A 13,808-nucleotide genomic window follows, 5' to 3' on the forward strand; every position below is an offset into this window, starting at 1 on the left:
GAATGGGCCTAGGTGGGGTTCTCTTTCAGGGGGTTGGTGCAGACTCGATGGGCCGGATGGCCTCTTTCTCTGAAGGAGGCATCTTCCAAGTCTATCTCACCCCGATTGAACCCAGTGATGTTGGCTTTAATCTGATTCACCCGCACCCTCGGATATAGCCATTATATTTACTCTGCCTAAGAATTGTGTGCAATCCTATTTGGGAGAAAAAATGGATGACTGTCAACTTTCTCCAGATAGGTTAATATCATGTTTTTGCTTTGAAATTGACACATGGGGGGGGGGGGGCAAGTTGGTGACAGGCTTATGTTCCCGAAAGACATGCTGATAGGTGAATTGGACATTCTGAATTCTCCCTCAGTATACCAAGCGCTGGAATGTGACAACTAGGGGATTTTCACAGTAACTTCATTGCAGTGTTAATGTAAGCCTACTTGTGACAATAAAGATTATTATTATTATGTTAAAGCATTTGGGCGATTTGGCTTTGCGTTCGGATTCTGCACCAAATTCTGATATAAAGTGGACAGCTGAACCGTGTTTAATAAAGTCCTTCGCAACTGTTCCAGTTGGGAACTTGTGGGCCGAATATTAACTAGTCATCTGGCCAACATAATTGCTGCTTTGTTTTCTGTATCCCAACCGGCATCACCGCCAACAAACAAATAACGACTTTAACGCCAAAAAACAACCTGGGGCTTTAACGTGATCAAAATAAGAGGGTGGGGGGGGTGGAGAGAGAATCGAATTTTGCCCTCTCCCCCACTTTCCCCCAATCGCAATCGCTTGGTAAGACAGGAATTATTATTTTTAAATGTTATAGTCGGTGGGAAAAGTGCCCTGTGGTATTATGAAGCCTTTAAGCAGCTTGCGAGAGAGGTGGGGGGAAAGATGATGAACAAGCAGCACAACGCTGACAGACACAGAGAGAGTGCGGGCGGGAAGTGGCTGCACCGCTACTTATTTTGACGGCCATGTGATCCCGCGACAGGCAGATCGATTGGAGAAGAGGGAAGCGCGGAGGGGAAGGAAGCTCAGACATCGGGGAGTCGCAACGAAAACCAAAACCTCGGCTTGTTTCACACACACGAAACGGGGAGCCCGCTCTTTCCGCCGATCAGAGCGACGGCAAAACAACTCCCTCCCCCCCCCCTCTGCAAAGGAGACTGACACCTGGGCTGAAGACGCCGGACCGTGGAGGCAACAACTTGGTCAAAGTGCCCGCGCCCCGTCCCTCAGCGAGCGGCGGCCACCAGTTCGAGCCCCGAGTGGAGAACCGACCCACCCTCTTTCGCCACCTTTCAATGCAGCGCCCTGTCAGAGCCCAGGCACCGTGATGGAGAAAGATGTCTTTCTTCTTCTTCAGCTTTTAGCACTCGTTGTTTGGGGTAAGTGGCGAAAGACACACTAACCTGACACTTGCAACTGCCTTGGCAGACAGACAGCACCGCATGTCACCAAGACAGCAATCAATCGCCCACACATCTATCTACTGGGATACCTGTGGTAAACTATAACCAACTCCAGAACCTCATCCCAAGCATTGCATGGACCGGGCTAACATTCTGTGTAAGATCTCTTTTATGAGAAAGGCAAGCTGTGAGTTAGCCTAATTTCTTTCGCGATATTTCCCTTCAATAAATTAGCTTTAAGCCCTTTTTACTCATCTGTCTAACTGCCGAAATATCTCTGTACAGCTACATTTGATCAAGCATGTTTCCCCTTTATCCATCCTTCGTCCGCAGGGTTTTTCTTAGCCAGCTCCTTTTCGTTCAATTTATTTTGCAACTTTTCCGGCTCCGTTTTCTGCACATTGTCTCTAAATTTAAACAGCCATTTTCTCCTTACTGACATTGGGGATTGTGGCGCTGAGCCCGGTAAACGCTGTGGGGTGGGAACGGGAAACTCCAGGGCTCATAAGGCACAGATAAGCTGCCTTTCCAAAACACTTCAGCAACAATATTACTCGTGTTTAAATTGGTATCGCTACGAATAATTTTATATTCTGAAAAAACGAAGTCGTGCAATGCATGAATATCTTCGTGGCCTCTTCTAATACTTTTTATTTTCTATGTTTTTAGGTAATAGTTTGTTGACATCAAGCCTTTCAGGTAAGAAACACAGCGGGTTGTCTGTGACCTAGTTCACATCTGGCGGCATTCTCCTTTTTAATCTCCACGCTCTGCTCATCTTGTTTGCTTCAGACCTGTGTTTATTGTTTGTAAGGCGGTTTTAAACTACTATTTCTTTACAAAACATTAATAAGCAATAAACTGTCGCAAATATGAACATGTAGCACTCAGGCCAAACCTTGGCATGAAAGTCTCATGCGGCATGTCAGTGCAGATCTGCTACCAAAAATTATCTTAATCAGTTCAAGGTTAAGAACTAAAAATTGGAAAGTAGAAATTTCTATTTTGAAGTCTAGACAAGAGGATTCCAACACCTACACAGTGGGTTCAAAGTCTTATCCAGAGGTATATATATGTTTCTAAAGTGTGTAAAGTTAACTACACAGATGTTGTTCATACAGTTAGTTGTTGCAGAGCTGAAGCAATTATCTTCATGCAAACAATGTTAAAAAATGCCAAATATCTGGAAACCATTACAAAACTCCTAAGGTTTCTTTGAAATCTTAGTTCCATCAGTTAGATATTTTCAAAGCATCGCTAATTATATCATTGTTTCAAAGCGATGAAAAGCAAGGTCATTGGGTGGGATTCTCCCCTACCCAGCGGGGCGGGGGGTCCCGGCGTGATGGAGTGACGGTAACCACTCTGGCGTCAGGCTGCCCCAAAGATGCGGAAGTCTTTGCACCTTTAGGAGCCAAGCCCTCACCTTGAGGGGCTAGGCCCGCGCCGGAGCGGTTTCCGCTCCACAGGCTGGTGTGGAAGGCCTTTGGCGCCACGCCAGACAGGGCCGAAAGGACTTCGCCGGCCTGCGTAAGTCCACGCATGCGTGGGAGCGGCTGCTGATGTCATCCCCGCGCATGCACAGGGGTGGGGGTCTCTTCCGCCTCCGCCATGGTGAAGACTATGGCGAAGGCGGAAGAAAAAGAGTGCCCCCACGGCACAGGCCCACCCGCGGATTGGTGGGCCCCGATCGTGGGCCAGGCCACCGTGGGGGCACCCCTCGGGGCCAGATCACACCGCCCCCCCCCCCCCAGGACCCCGGAGCCCTCCTGCGCCGCCTGCTCCCGCCGGAAAGGTAGGTGGTTAAATCCACGCCGGCGGGAGAGGGTTGACAGCGGCGGGACTTCGGCCCATCGCAGGCCGGAGAATCGCCGGGGGTGGGCCCGCCGACCGGCGCGGCGCGATTCCTGCCCCCGCCGAATCTCTGGTGGCGGAGAATTCAGGACACGGCAGGGGCGGGATTCACGCCAGCCCCCGTCGATTCTCCGACCCGGCGGGGGGTCGGAGAATCCCGCCACTTGTATCTAATTTTACTTGCAAAATAATTCACTAAAATGCCCATGGTGCATCTAATTGGAATTGAGGGGAAAGTAACCTAAAATGAGTATCATTGGCTTAAGTTTACGGTGTTGTATTTGTAAGTTCCCATATTGCTAGAAAAGTAACTTGTAATAATTTGAAAACGGCAAAGTAAGGTGGCGACTTAATAATTTCCCTTTTTTTGAAAATGTCAGGTTTAAACATATATATACATGCATTAAATTAATATTCTACTTCAAATTTCCAGCCAAGAACAATACAAACCTGCATAATCAGCCACAATCAAACCAATCAGAGAGGCAAGAAAAACGGATCTGTAACGAGACTCGCATGTTGGAAGTGGTACACTTGTGTGGATATCATTTTGAAAGCCAACTTAACAGAATTAATTCCAGTGACTGGTGCAACTTCACACTCATTGCTGGGTATGTGTTTTTTTAAAATACATGTCTCATTTGCTATAAGTCAAATCTATAAGGTCAGATGCAAACGCTAACAATTGAAGAAAATTTGTTGCACACTCATTGTTTCTTGATCTTTGCTATAAAATTTGTAGTCATCCAAAGGTTTTGAATTAATCTGTAGTATTCAAGATATAATTCAGTGCTCCATCAATATTTTGAATGAATTAAATTCCAGCAGAGAAGTCAGTATTTGCATTTATAAGCGAGGATGCATTCCAGAAACATGGTATGCAGCCATGGGGCCAAATCTCAATTCCTCTGCAGGAGGTTGTTCATTGATTTTTGTCCTGTCTTGATCTTTGTAGTATTATTTCTGGACTTATTACAAATTAGCTGTAAATCTGGATCTATTACAGTATTTTATTTTGGCAAAAAAATGATTAATTCACTATGCCTTCTATAAAGGGTGCAATCATATACTTTTCTGGTCCAGTGTAACACTTCTAAATGCATCTGATGTTCATTAACAGCAGAAATGTTGCATCCCATTGCTGATAGCATTTGCAACTTGACTCTACAAAATATGTTATAGCTTGTAGTTAAAGATAAGTACTACCCAAACCCATATATCCTGTATTCACATAAGACATCCGTTATGTGCACCGATAACCATTGTCCTCTCTGCATTCATTCTCTGTTATTGAGAGGATAGCAGCTATCTCCTCTTCACATCACCCTCGCCATTTGATGACACACTTGAGCAAATTCAGACATCTACAGAATATATGCTGCATTGACCAGCACAAAATGTTGTGATAGCTAATATCATGATAATCTAGGTCAGGGTTTTTCAAAGTGCGGGTCGTAATCCATGGGTGGATTGCAGACTGGTGTCGAGAGGGTTGCAGAGCAATCGGTCGCGCTGTTCCTGCAGTAGTCCCGATCGCAGGAAAAGTGCATAACGGCCGCTACCGGGTTTTAAATTTAGAATGGCGGCCACTGCCGCTTTTTAAATGAAAAGAAATTAGGCTGTGTGCAGTCTTCCAGCCAGAAGAGGCAGCAGTGAGAAGATCACGCACCCTCCACGTACACATGACGTCAAGCGTCCTGTACGTGCTTTTAGCACCAAATCACGGAGGAGAGCTGCTTCCATTTTCTAGCTGATGGCAAGTAAGGCAAGAGGACTGTGAAGATGAATCATTGTCTTACAAGTAAGAGACGGCCAGAGATACAAATAGGCAGTGTCTCATAATAGAATCTGTTGAAGAGAGCTGCCAGGAGAGTCCAGGTCTTTTTGCTAACAGAGCAGTGCTAGTGTAGCTTTGTACAGAGCTCCAGAGCTCTCTGTTTAACAGCTTGCAAAGAAGAAACTTAAGTCGTGAATAACAAAGGAAACATAAAGGTGATTTCTTGAGAAATGGTTTTGTCAATTGTGTTAATACAAAGGTCCAATGTGTGTTATATGCAGGGAAGTACTGAGAAATGAGAGGAGAAGTTTCAAGATTTTGATAGCTAAGTGGTGGGTGAAAAATTCCCTCTGAGGTTGAGAGCCTAGAGTCAATTTTTAACATCTGACTCCAAAATAAAAGACAACGCTGCTGTACCTGACCTGCGATACCACATACAAAACTCGCCAAAAGCCCATGAGGCTGTCAGCATTCTGGAGTAACATCTCCAAAGAGTGCTGAATAAAACAAGCATTTTGTTGCTATTGCTCTTCATGATGATCTACATGTGCGAGGTTGGATTTTCCATTTTCACAAAGATGAAGACTGCACAAAGGAACTGGCTGAAGTCTGTACCTGATATGTGCTTTGCCCTCTCCTCCTTTGAACCTGATGCAAGTGAGATCATGAGGACCAAGCAGGCTCCCCTTTCGCTTTAAAGATAAGTGAACGTGATATGTGTTGTGAAGGTCAGGTGGCGTGGGTCGCAAAAGATGGTTTGTTGGCAAAAGTGGGTCCCGGGAAATTAAAAAAAAAAAACACTGTTCTAGGTTATGAATACCTGATTCTGGCAAAAACATCAGAGACTTTGGGAAACTGTTAATATGTAAGTACAACCATTCAGACTGGAAGTGTCCCTCAGACAGGATATACCCAGTCAGAAATTGTGGTTCTAGCAGTAGTAGTTTTTTATACTAAGATGTACTTGGAATTTTGTATTGAAAATAGCATATAATGATTTACCTGCCAGGTGGGGAATCCTGAAGTATGGGAACATAAGAACTAGGTGCAGGAGTAGGCCATTCAGCCCCTCGAGCCTGCTCTGCCATTCATTTCAATAATCTCATCTCACCCTCAACTCCATTTCCCCACCCTTCTGCATAACGCTTCAACCCATTACTAATTAAAAATCTGTCTATCTCTTTTTTAAATTTACTCAACATCCCGGCACTCTGGGGTAGTGAATTCCACAGATTCACCACCCTTTGAAAGAAGCAATTTCTCCTCATTTTGGCTTTAAATCTGATACACCTTATCCTAAAACTATGACCTCCTGTTCTAGATTGCCCCGCAAGAGGAAGCATCCACTCTATGCTGACTTTGTCAATACGTTTTATTATCTTATATACCTCAATTAGACCTTCTCTCATTCTTCTAAACTCTAGAGAGCATAGTTCTAAACTGCACAATCCCTCTTCATAAGAAAACCCCCTTATTTCTGGAATCAGTCTGGTGAATTTCCTCTGAACTGCCTCCGATGCAACTACATCCCTCCTTCAATAAGGGGACCAAAACTGCACACAGTATTCCACGTGTAGTCTCACTAATGTTGCAGCAACACTTCCCGACTTTTATACTCTATTCCTTTAGCTATAAAGACCAAAATTTCATTTGCCTCTCTAATTACCTGCTGTACCTGCATGCTAGTTTTCTGCAATTCATGCACGAGGATACCAAGATCCTTCTGCATCGAACGACTCTGAAGTTTCTCTCCAATTGGATAATAGTTGCCTTCCCATTTTTCCGACCAAAATGGATAACCTCACACTTATTCACGTTAAACTCCATCTGCCATATTTTGGCCCAGTCACCTAAGCTACCTAACTCCATTAGTAAATTTCATATTTCCTCATTGCAATTTACTGTCCCACCTATTTTAGTGTCATCTGCAAATTTGGGTTTAATTAATAATAATAATAATAATAATAATCTTTATTGTCACAAGTAGGCTTTAATTAACACTGCAATGAAGTTACTGTGAAAAGCCCATAGTCGCCACATTCAGGCGCCTGTTCAGGTACACTGAGAGAGAATTCATAATGTTCAAATTACATAATAGTGCGTCTTTCAGGACTTGTGGGAGGAAACCGAGCACCCAGAGGAAATTCCCGCAGACACAGGGAGAATGTGCAGACCCGCACAAACAGTGACCCAAGCCGGGAATCGAACCTGGGACCATGGCACTGTGAAGCAACAGTGCTAACCACTGTGCAACCGTGCCACCCTTCATAGACAGGAGTTATAGAGACGTGGTCACACCCAAGGCGCAGGCAGACAGATAGGTGACCGCTAGAAAGGGCAGGCAGTCAGTGCAGGAATCCCCTGTGGCTGTTCACCTTTCTAACAAGTATACCATTATGGATACTGTTGGGGGGATAGCCTATCAGGCAAAAACAACAGCAGCCAGAACAGTTGCACCACAACTGGCTCTGTTGCTCAGCAGGGGAGGGCAAAGTGCAGGAGAGCAATAGTTATACGTGGCTAAACTGGTGGTGTAGAGGGAGGGTTTCAGATTTCAGGACCATTGGGATCTCTTCTGGGACAGGTGGGACCTGTACAAGAAGGACGGGGTGTATCTAAACTGGAGGGACACAAGTATCCTGCCTGGGAGGTTTTCTAGAGTCACTCGGGAGGATTTACGCTAATATGGCAGTGGGGTGGGAACCAGAGCATTGACGTAGTTGGTGTAATAACTGAAGGGGAAATAGAGAACAAAAATAAGAGAACAACAACATCACCCTGTCTGCTCAAACGCAGTGGTCTGAAGTGTATTTGTTTCAACGCCAGAAGTATAGCAGGTAAGGCAGATGAACTTAGAGCACTTATTAGTACTTGGAACTATGATGTTGTGGCTATCACAGAAATGTGGTTAAAGGAAGGGCAGGATTGGCAGCTGAATGTTGGAGGATAGAGATGCTTCAGGAGAGATAGGGATGGGAGAGTAGCATTACTGGTTAAGGAAAATATTTCAGCCGCACTGCGGGAGGACACCTTGGAGGGCCCATACAATGAGGCAATCTGGGTAGAGCTCAGGAACAGGAAGGGGCAATCACAATGTTGGGCTTTTTTACAGGCCCCCAACTGCCAGCGAGAGATAGAGGAGCAGAGAGGTAGAGAGATTTTGGATGGGTGCAAAAGTAACAGTGTTGTTGAGGTAGGGGATTTTAACTTCCCCTATATTGACTAGGACTCACTTAGTGCTAGGGGCTTGGATGGGGCAGAGTTAATTACATTAACATTGCAATGAAGTTACTGTGAAAGGTTCCTAGTCGCCACATTTCGGCGCATGTTCGGGTACACAGAGGGAGAATTCAGAATTCTCAGCTGGACGGGAATGGAACCCACGCTGCTGGCCTTGTTCTGCATCACAAACTAACTGTCTAGCCCACTGAGCTAAACCGGCCCTGCTTATCCTGCTTATGATCATGGCTTTTGACACGCTGCCTCATGGCAGACTGGTACAAAAGGTGAAGTCAGACAGGGTCAGAAGTGAGGTGGCAAGATGGATACAGAACTGGCTCGGTCACAGAAGGCAGAGGGTAGCAGTAGAAGGGTGTTTTTATGAATGAGAGGTTATGACTAGTGGTGTTCCACTGGGCTCTGTGCTGGGGCCTCTGTTGTTTGTAGTATACAAACGGTTTGGAGGAAAATGTAGCTGGTCTGATTAGTATGTTCGCGGATGACACCAAGGTTGGTGGAGTGGCAGATAGTGCTGAGAATTGTCAGAGGATACAGCAGGACATTGATAGGTTGGAGACTTGGGCAGAGAAATGGCAAATGGAGTTTCATCCGGACAAATGTGAAGTAATGCATTTTGGTAGGTCTAACACAGAGGGGAAATATACAGTAAATGGCAAAACTCTTAGGAATATAGAAAGTCAGAGATCTGGGCGTACAGGTCCACAAATCTTTGAAAGTGGCAACTCATGTGGACGAAGTAGTCAAGAAAACATATGGAATGCTTGCCTTCATTGGACAGGGCATCGAGTATAAAAACTGGCAAATCATGCTACAGTTGTATAGAACCTTTGGTGAGGCTGAACTTGGAATACTACGCACAATTCTGGTCGCCACGCTACGAAAAGGATGTGGAGGCTTTGGAGAGGGTGAAGTGGAGGTTTACCAGGATGTTGCCTGGCCTGGAGTGTGTTAGCTATGCGGAGAGGCTGAATAGACTCGGACTGTTTTCATTCTCTGGAATTCCTTGCCCAGTGAAGCAGTTGAGGCTCCTTCTTTAAACGGTTTTAAGAAAAAGATAGATACCTTTCTAAAGAATAAAGAGATTCGGGGATATGGTGTACGGGCTGGAGAGTGGAGCTGAGTCCACAAAGATCAGCCATGATCTCATTAAATGGCGGAGCAGGCTCGAGGGGCCAGATGGCCTACTCCTGTTCCTAGTTCTTATATTCTTATTAGAACGACGGAGGTTGAGGGATGATTCTAATAGAGGTCTACAAGATTATAAGGGGCATGGATAGAGTGGATGGGCAGGCACTGTTTCCCAGGTGGAGGGGTCAGTCACTAGGGGGCATAGGTTTAAGGTCTGTGGGGCAAATTTGTTTTATGCAGAGTATGGTCAGTGCCTGGAACGCGCTGCCAGGGGAGATTCTGGAAGCAGATACATTACTGCCGTTCAAAAGTCATCTCGACATGTACATGGATAGGATGGGTATAGAGGGATAAGGCACTAGGAAGTGCTGAGGGTTTTGGCCAAGGGTAATACCATGACCGGTACAGTCTTGGAGGGCTGAGGGGCTGGTTCTTGTGCTGTATTGTTCTTTGTTCTTTGTGTCTGATATCAAGAATGTTAAGAGGCCCTGCAGAATGTGTCATGATGTTTGTTAAGGAGCAAGGGGCTTTGTTATTTTTTTCTGATGCTCTGAACTAATTGTGGATAACCTGAAGCCCGGGAGCTACATGCGACCCATTTGGGTTCTGAGTGCAGCCCACAAGACATTTTGTTGACCATTGCCCACACGCAGGGTTGCCATGTTCTGCTGATTTCTGTCCAGAAGTTTTTTTCCTGTCAGTATGACTGAAATGATACACATGTAAAGTGAGGACAAGTGAATTGAGGGTGCATGCTGATTGCATACAACATTGACTGCAATAGTCATCCGCACCCTCTGCATCCAAAGTGTAAATATCTGTTTTGCTTTTACCATTTGAAGTTGATAGTTCTATTGATATACAAATGATTAAGTTTTTTCTATAACTCATTCTGAAATATTTGGCATGCATTAAATGCATTCAATCTTACTCACGGGCTCACGGTTAGTGAACAAGCCTGATTTCAATCTTGCGGTCCACTGAGATGAATGAGGGTCACTCATGTGGCCCACTCACTAGTCTAGGTTGCCCATCACTGCTCTGAATGTTTTAAAAGTTTATTTTGTTAATATTAGTTTTAGAGTATGCGGGACACATAGCAGCCGTAGACCACATTTAGTTAAAAGGCAATGAATTCAGTCAGAAATTTGACCAAATGGAAATTATACCGCAGGGATGGTTCTGCAGTCTGATTGGTTGCTGATTAAGGGAGCCGATTGGCTACTGAATCTGGAATTTAATTGGTTAAATAGAATTGGTTTTACATAGGAGGTTTATCAAATCTATGTCATAGAAACAGACTATTCAGCCCTATTGCTTTATACCAGCATTCATATTTTACTTTAAAATGCTCCTGTGAAACAAATTGGGGTATCACATATAAAAAGGCTATAAATAGGGCAGGAAAGATTATATTGACAATATTATTTGAAACCATCATTTTTGTTCACACCTCAATAGTGGTGCTGTTGTTCTATTTATCTCTGATTGTTTTCTCATTACACCACTGTTCATGCATTAACGGTTCATCCCGCATTTAATACTTTTTTTTTTCTCTTTTCACCAATTATTGGGCAGTCTTGCATTTTCTGTGTTCCAGTCCATTGCTCTTATTCCTATGAAACAATCTAATTTAAATACAGTCACTGAAATAAGAGTAACTGGTTATTATAGCATTAGTTGTTGATACACCGTGTACTACTTGTAGAGCAGATGTATGTACAGCCTTAGCCAGTATTTCATTTTATTGGGTCGTTGGAAAAAAGAATATTCAATGTTTCCTCATTTCCTGGTGTATTTCAGAATTCATTTTACATTTCAAAATTAAAAGGATCTGGCAGATTCAAAAACCTAAAAGTCTTATTCACAGCACCAGGAACCTGGGTTCAAATCTGGCCTTGGGTGACTGTCTGTGTGGAGTTTGCATATTCTGCCCGTGTTTGAGTGTGTTTCCTCTGAGTGTTCTGGTTTTCTCCCACAGCCCAAAGATGTGCAGGTTAGGTGGATAGAAATGTTTTCAGCAGTAGGCAGCAGAACTCGCCGGAGAGACCAGCTCTTCAAAGATTGCGGTGCCATTTTTGAAAGGGTGCCCCGATTTCTAAGTGAGCTTGCGGTTCCCCCAAACCCCCCACCCCTGGACAATGCAACCCCCACAAACATTGGCATTACCCCCCCCCTTCCCCAAGTGAGCATACCCCTCTATGGTGTTGCTGAGGACCCCCCATTCAAGCCCCTTCCCTTTTAGGACCCAGCTTCACTCCCACAACCTTAATAAAGCTTCTTCATATTCCCCTTCACCCCCAGCCTTCATAACCCCTCTTCACCGCCCAACCTTTCATGGATATGGCCCCCTTCAGGCTCCATCCCTTGGCAGTGCCAACCTGGTAACCTGCCAGTGCCCCAGGCAGTGCTAGGAGGAATGGCAGGGTACCGCCCTGCCCTGTTCCCGCCCACCCGGGGGTGCTTCAATGGCCACCAAGACCCCTGGAGTGGCCATCCCACCTGTGGAGACCAGTATTAATTGGCACCAGTGCGGTCGGTCACTCCCGGGTTCTGGGAGAATGCAGCCTCGCCAGAACACGCATATTTAGATGAGCCTGATGGCTCATTTAAATATCATTATCTGGATTACCCCAGTGATCCAGATCCAGATCGCGGTGAGTCAGGTGACTCGCGCGCGGATTTGCACCCGGCCCGAATCCTGATTTGGGCCTCTCCCGCGATTCTCTCGACGCAACGAGATCGGCACCAGGGCAACGCGATGGGAAAATCACGCCTGATATCTCTGTTTCACTTTCCACAGTTGCAGCATTTTCTGTTTTCATTACAAATGGAAGTAATACTAGACCTTTGCAGAAAAGCAGCAGGAGGATTAGCGTACTCTTTTTTTTCTATGTACAGGTTGTGCCCTTGTAGCTTTACAACATTTGGCAGGTACTGGGAATTGGAGGTTGGGGGGGTTGGGGACAGTGGGAGACTTTGGAATGGTGACTCGCAGAATGATGAAAGGTTGGAGAATGGCCCATGACAATTCTGTTTTAGATGACCCCTCCGAACACGACTATCGCCTGATACAGTATGGGGTCTGATAGTTTCTGGTGCCCTTGTGGCATAAAATAAAACATCCTGACATTAATCGTTGCTGCACCCATTTTCTATCTGGTAAATGATTGTTGTGAGGGCCAATTTCTCCTCCAATAGCTTTTTATTTAGTTGGAATCAACTGATTTTTCCCCCGTCCTTACAACTTAATTCAGTAGGAAATTTAATGAGTTTTCATTTCACCGAGGATAGGAGTACTATTTTGTTTCAATTGCGTGTGTAAATATTATTATGGGCTTCTATGAAGTAGAATTTTGTTCAGTCTTCATCTTTACTAGTCTTCCTATGATGAGTGGAAAATTTGAATTTCGCCACTCAAATTCTACCCATTCACCAAGTTGACCACAGATTCCCTACTTTTCAGGAGGCCATTTGGCCCACTGAGTCCATGTCGATCCTCCAAAAGTGCACCCTACCCAGGCCCACTCCCCACTCTATCCCCATAACCCCATCTAACCTTTCGACACCAGGGGCAATCCAGCATGGCCAGTCCACGTAATCTGCACATCTTTGGGCTGTGAACACCCGGAGGAAACCCACGCAGACACAAGGAGAACGTACAAAGTCCACACAGGCAGTCACCCAAGGTCGAAATCAAAGCCGGGTCCCAGGCTCTGTGAGGCAGCATTGCTAACCACTGTGCCACCGTGCCTACGCCCATACAGTTTACAGTTATGCTCTTTCAACTGAACTTGGTTGTAACCATTAATAATGTCAGTGAAGAGAAGAAAGTTGCAAGTTTGTCATTCTGATGTTTCCTGTCAACAGCTAATAATGGTGATGTCACTGACAGCCCCTCCAGCCTAGGACTGGCAACAGAATAAAATCTAATCTAATTTAATAATTTGTGCTTACCACGTGTAAGTATAATGGTGTATGACTGATGAGTGTATTGCGTTTCCAATTGTTCATTAATTTGTCCTAATTATCAAAAATTTAAAATCTGGTTCTTCCAAACAATTATGATTTGTAGATGGACTCCTCATTCACTTGAGCCAGTTTTCTGTACAGCAAGATTGCCAAAGCTACATTTTGATTCTGCTGACTTTATTTTGATCTATTAATAATCAAAATTAAAAATCTGGAAATATACTAATTCTTTGGAATAGATTCCTAAAAAAAAACTGCATGTTCCCAATCAGATGCAGTGTATCCCATGCCAAGTAAGTGTTCAGATACGATAACAAAACTAGGAAGTTGCACACAATTGCATTTCAAATCCTCTTTTCAAGATGGTAATAAGATGATGTTCAAAACATAAAAAGAAATGGAACTTGTGAATTTTTGAGGATTGG

General features: G+C 44.6%; 1 protein-coding gene across 1 annotated transcript in view; it reads left to right on the top strand.

Moving 5' to 3' along the window:
- Nucleotides 1-832: 832 nt before the first annotated feature.
- LOC140425037 (receptor activity-modifying protein 3-like) overlaps nt 833-13,808 on the top strand; it is a 77,381-nt gene continuing 64,405 nt past the window's right edge. Inside the window, exons 1-3 of the mRNA XM_072508826.1 lie at nt 833-1,388; nt 2,082-2,111; nt 3,700-3,877. Of these exons, the coding sequence (XP_072364927.1) occupies nt 1,337-1,388; nt 2,082-2,111; nt 3,700-3,877 (260 nt within the window). The 5' untranslated portion in view covers nt 833-1,336. The remainder of the gene's footprint in view (nt 1,389-2,081; nt 2,112-3,699; nt 3,878-13,808) is intronic.

The sequence above is a fragment of the Scyliorhinus torazame genome, chromosome 6 (assembly GCF_047496885.1).
Source record: "Scyliorhinus torazame isolate Kashiwa2021f chromosome 6, sScyTor2.1, whole genome shotgun sequence".
Lineage (NCBI taxonomy): Eukaryota > Metazoa > Chordata > Chondrichthyes > Carcharhiniformes > Scyliorhinidae > Scyliorhinus > Scyliorhinus torazame.